At 45.2% G+C, this 5224-nt stretch overlaps 1 protein-coding gene across 1 annotated transcript; it reads left to right on the top strand.

Moving 5' to 3' along the window:
* The first annotated feature begins 2369 nt into the window (after positions 1 to 2369).
* Positions 2370 to 4845, top strand: LOC119302456 (RNA polymerase II transcriptional coactivator KIWI-like). Its single transcript, XM_037579490.1, has 4 exons — positions 2370 to 2557; positions 2662 to 2767; positions 3818 to 3840; positions 4315 to 4845. The coding sequence occupies exons 1-4, from the start codon at positions 2432 to 2434 to the stop codon at positions 4372 to 4374; spliced, it is 315 nt and encodes a 104-aa protein (XP_037435387.1). The 5' UTR covers positions 2370 to 2431; the 3' UTR covers positions 4375 to 4845.
* Positions 4846 to 5224: the final 379 nt, after the last annotated feature.

Below are 5224 nucleotides of genomic sequence, written 5' to 3'. Positions count from 1 at the left end.
ATGACGCAACCCAGCTCAGGAGGAGCTCGATGAAGATCTTGTCCTTTGTTTTGTTTCGTTCTAGTTGATCAGTAGTGGAGCCCAATTGGGGTCGATCGGGGACCTTGTCGCATTTGGGGTTCTTCTTTTATTTTGGTTTCGTAGTCGGACCTTGATTGTATTTGGATGTTGTAATGCTTTATTCATGTATTTGTGTGAAGTGGCGATTGTAAGCCAACTATGTATCTTTTTCCCTTATGTATTACATGGGTTAGTTGCGAAGATTACCTCACTTGCGATATTGCTTTCAATGCGGTTATGCCTCTAAGTCGTGCTTCGACACGTGGGAGATATAGCCGCATCGAGGGCGTTACAGACCAGCTCAAAAGGGCCAAACGTGAGGCATTGGCATGGCGGGAGCTTGCCGAACTTTTCTGATTCTCCGCACCGGGTTAGGTCTCCGACCAATGTCGCATGTGCCTGGCGCGCCAATTGACGAAGCGAATTACGATCAGATCCCTCAGTAGGGTTCACGACAAGATCGAAAGTACCAGAACAGAGTCTACACACACAGTTTACCCAGGTTCATGCCTCCAAAGAGTAATACCCCAGATCCTGCTTCTTCTTGTTATTCATGGTGAGGGGATACCTCATGCAGAGGATTACAATGGTGTACGAGATTGCTACCGAGAGTTTTAGATCCAAGATTGGATGATCAATGAGGCCCTAGACCTCCCTTTTGTATAGACAGGAGAGGTCTATAGGGTTTACAGGGGTAGGTGAGATCTGTTGCGCCGCCGCCCTCCTAACTTGAAGAGCACGTTGATTGCCTTCCCCCGTAGGGCTTTCATCTACCCTTGGGCTTAGTGGGCCCTGCATAGGCCAGGCTCCATCATGTTCATTACTCTTGGTACAGGACCCCGTTATTAACCAGTTCCAGTTGTTGTGTCAACTGTACATCTGATTAGGGAGGCTTGAGTTAGAAGACACTTAGTCTTCACCTTATTCCTAGGTGGCTAGGGTTCTTGCCTCCCATTGGCGGCACCGCCGGTCTACCATGTCTCCTGTGGCTTTACGACCATGGGTGTGAGGTGGACCCTGGTCCTTGCCGGTGGGAGGGCTCCGTTTTTAGGTGCTTCTTCAAGTTTTGTTAGGGTTTGTGGCTTGCTCAGGAAGACGAGACGACAACGACTTTGAAGATGGAATAATGTTCTCTCTGCCTTGCCCCGTCCCGGTGGTGCGTCTAGCATCGTCGGAGGGCATGTGGAGGTGTGTCTCCGGCGGATCTCGCGGGATTCGATCGGTGGATGTCTTTGGTGGATCTGCTCGGATCCGATCTTTCTACGCCCTTGTTCATGTGTTTTCAAGATGGATCATTCCGATCTAAACTTCTCTTCGTCGGCGGCGCTTGTTGTTCTAGTGCGTTGGTCTTATTGGGCTTTAGCATGAGGACTTTCTGACTATCTACTACAACAAATTATGCGCGGCTCCGACAAGAGAGGGACGCTGATGTCGGCACGCCTTCTGCTCGCTTCAATGCTTGTAGCCGTGGCTAGGTGGTCTACGAATCTGGTGTAATTTTTTTTATTTCTTGTGTTTGCTGTACTACCATGATTGGAGATGAATACATCGAAAGTTTCCCGCAAATAATTCTTTGCAATATAAGATGGGCATTTTGGCCTAGAGAGAGTAAAGGTGGGGTAAACGGTAAATTGACCCTAGTCACAGTGGTCTCTACAATTCAGATCGGGTCAACCCGCCGTTGTTTTTTAGAAGAAGTCGTTCTTTGTTTTTTTAGGGGTATAACTAAGCTTTATTGATTATAGTCGACACGAAGTGGTATACAAAAAGGATCATGGGATGGATGAACCAAATATGTCGCCCCTGATGATGAGTGTTTAAAAACTTAGCTAACCTATCTGCATCAGTATTTGATGCCTGACCTTTAAAAATAAACTTACAATTAATTAAACCAGCTCACCGCTTAATCTCAGTAATGGTACAACTATAAGTGCTACTATTCCCTCTTTCAATGTTGTTCACCACCTGCTTAGAATCGGAGGCAATTATAACATTTTGAATCATCAAGTCTTCTGCGAGAGCCAAATCTTCTCTGCATGCCAACGCCTCGAGTGTGACTACATCGATGATTCCCCGGACAACCAGAGAAGAGCTGCCCAAATATCATCATCTCGGCACACTGCACATGCCGCTCCTCTCAATTTAGAATTTGCCACGATATCGACACGTTCTTTGTTTTTTGTTTTTGTTTTATTCTTTGTTTGTTGGAAAAAGAAAGAACATAATGGGCCACATTCGAACCTGATGGGCCGCCAGCCCAGGCGAGCGGTAGCAATCGAATGCTCCCGAACGGTTTTCCAACTCGGCCGGGGAGTCGGGCTGAGCAATTGAGGATTTGAGGAAGCCAGACTTGGCGGACAGATCCAGGGAGATGGGGCTCAAGGGGAACAAGCGCTTCGGCGGCCGCGGCGGCGGCGGCCAGCCGCCGGCCAAGCGCCAGGCGGCCGGGAAGGACGGCCCCGCCGAGGAAACCGACGACGGCATCGTCGTCGCGCAGGTGTTGTTTCCGTACTCCCGACCAACCTACCGCTCCCTCTCAAAAGGCAGATCCCTAAAACCCTAGACCCGTGGATTTATTTATTTTTTCATTCTTCCCTTCAGATATCGAAGAACAAGAGGGTGGCTGTGAGGAGCTGGAACGGCAAGGTGATGGTCGACATGCGCGAGTTCTACGAAAAGGACGGCAAGAGCCTCCCGACCCGCAAAGGTATCCTGGCATTTCTTTCTTGTTCCGTAGTAGCATGTTCGAGTTCGAAACCTGAATGTTTGCCTGTGCACTTGCGTATTGTATTATTACCCTGCCGTAATCCATGTGGATCTGAAATATGTTATTATCCGAATGTCAGAACATTGCATTTCTTTTGCCTACGTGGAAGGTGGGCATATGTTAAATCTTGGGGACACCTGATGCATCTAGTGGTCAACTACATACATGTGGCCCGTAATTGCTTTTTGTATTGTCCGTGCTTGGTAATGGCACTCTGTTAAGTGTAAAGCACTCTATTAAGTGAATGCTTTATGAATGAGCCAGGAGGAAGTGCAATAACAAATTCTTCCCTTTAGCAATTAGTTTGGTTACACCAATGAAGGGTCTTCAGCCTTGATATGACTTCCCCACCCACTAACATTATAATGGATGGATGTCCATATCTTGAAACAGGCATACAAAAATGAGCATCCTTGTGTTTAGCACACTATGTTGTAAGCTCAAGCAGGTGATGAACATGACATTCTGCAAAATACTTATTGTAGCTGTAGGTAGAGACTACCCCCATTTAATCCGCGTCTTACGTCTTGACGTTAATCCTTGACTACCTTTTGTCTATGCACTTCTTGGATCAGTTGAAAATGCAATATTTGGTCAAATGATGAAGCAGGGGTTCATACTTCTGATCACAGATATTTCATTACTCTAGTTGATAGATATAAATGAGTTAAGTTCTTAGATTTTGTGAGAGTATAATAAACGTCTGAATGTGTACCTATGCCACTGACTTCATTTTTAAACCCAGAATACCGTTCTATGTTCTACTCATTCAGTATCATTGGATACCAGTTGCCAGAAATGATTATCTTAAGTGTGGGTGCATTCTATTGGAATCTGGACGTACACATGCTGGCATTTTTTTTTGCTTATTTCCCTCAAGCTCAAGTACTATCTGTAATGTTTTCAGTTTAAAAGAATGTACTATCTGTTATAATTGTTCAAGATGATGCTATAGCTTTTCGGCTTATTATTTCATTTTCCTTTTTTCAGGTATATCGCTTTCAATGGATCAGGTAAGATGCATTTCAAGATCTATTTGTATCCTATACGCATAAAGCAAATCTGTTACCCTGAGAAGATAGATCATGATCTGTCTGAAATGTGAATGATACATTAGAATATCTAGTAGGCGGCGTGAAAATTTCTTGGCAAGCTTTGACATCCTTTTTTTAGCATGAAGACACGTCAGAGGATACTCCTACCTTAAAGCCGAATAATTTTAGTTTCAGTGCCCATCTCTCATGCTGTCTGTTACAGGAACATGATCACAAGTACCTTAATATGTTAAATTTGCGTGCACGTAACGTCAAGTTCGGGCCTATTGCCACATACGTACATGCCATGATTGTCTTTGTTGGCTGTGATCGACTTGCTGTATAGGTGGTACTCTGGTAGCAACCAACTATTGTGTGATCTTTTACTTGGGTTTGCAGCAACAAACCATCACTTCCTTCCTATAACAGCTCACTAGTTTTTTACATGTGCAGTGGAAGATACTGAGGGACAACATTGAAGCTATAGACGAGGCCATCAAGGAGAACACTTGATCGGAAAAGCGGCTAAGGAGATATTGCTGGGCAAAGTTTCGCTCATTTGCTGCTTAAGTATGCTGGTAGTCTAGTGCTGTTTTTAGTCACACCTTACCTGGAATGTTGCACTTATGGTGGACTGTAACTATTGTTGTCGTGAAGGTGACCTAATGCTAATGGTAGAATGGTTTTAGGGGATACACCCGGACACTGACCGGGTGCGTCGGCGGACGTTTGAGGGGTCAGATTTGTGCATCGTGGTTGTAGATGTAGTAGGGTATCATTCCGTTAGCCCCTACCTGGTAGGAATCGGGTCCAAACCCCAGTTGAATCTTATGGTTTCGCCCTGGCTGGGGTTTGATCCTGGTCCACCTTGTGCATCGGTTAAACCCGGTCAGGATATATCCCTGGCATAACCCATTCCAAATCCCTGTGTTCCACTGTGTTAAAATCATCTTGTCATGCTATCTAGAGAGGCGTTCAGTGGTATTTGTTCCCCTTTTCCTTTTCTTGTACTGTTTCGTGGGGTTGGAGAAGATAATTTTACCCTGGTGGAACTTTGATGTGGATGGAGAATTATTAATCATAAGTAGGCGAAAGGTGGGCACATGATCTTCTGTTAGGTCAGACAGCATGTGTATTAGTACGGTTAGGACATGAAATACCCGTTGAGACATGCAGTAACAAGCCTATTGAATAAAGGGAGCCCACCTCTAAGGGCATCCCTTTACATAAGGGACAAAGCAGTGATTTAGCTGAACACTTAGGTGAGACCACAGAACCAAGTGCCAAGCAATGGTTATTTGCTATGATCGAAACACGGAAACACTATCACATGCTGCCTTCGTTTGGATGGTGGTCACTCTTT

The sequence above is a fragment of the Triticum dicoccoides genome, chromosome 5A (assembly GCF_002162155.2).
Source record: "Triticum dicoccoides isolate Atlit2015 ecotype Zavitan chromosome 5A, WEW_v2.0, whole genome shotgun sequence".
Taxonomy (NCBI): Eukaryota; Viridiplantae; Streptophyta; class Magnoliopsida; order Poales; family Poaceae; genus Triticum; species Triticum dicoccoides.
Note: the sequence above shows the minus strand (reverse complement) of the source record. Positions and strands in the feature narration are given on the sequence as shown.

Coding starts and splice junctions, on each gene's coding strand:
- LOC119302456 (XM_037579490.1), top strand. CDS start 2,432: ATGGGGCTCAAGGGGAACAAGCGCTTCGGCGGCCGCGGCGGCGGCGGC. Junction 2,558..2,661: donor ACGGCATCGTCGTCGCGCAG/GTGTTGTTTCCG, acceptor TCTTCCCTTCAG/ATATCGAAGAACAAGAGGGT. Junction 3,841..4,314: donor TATCGCTTTCAATGGATCAG/GTAAGATGCATT, acceptor TTACATGTGCAG/TGGAAGATACTGAGGGACAA.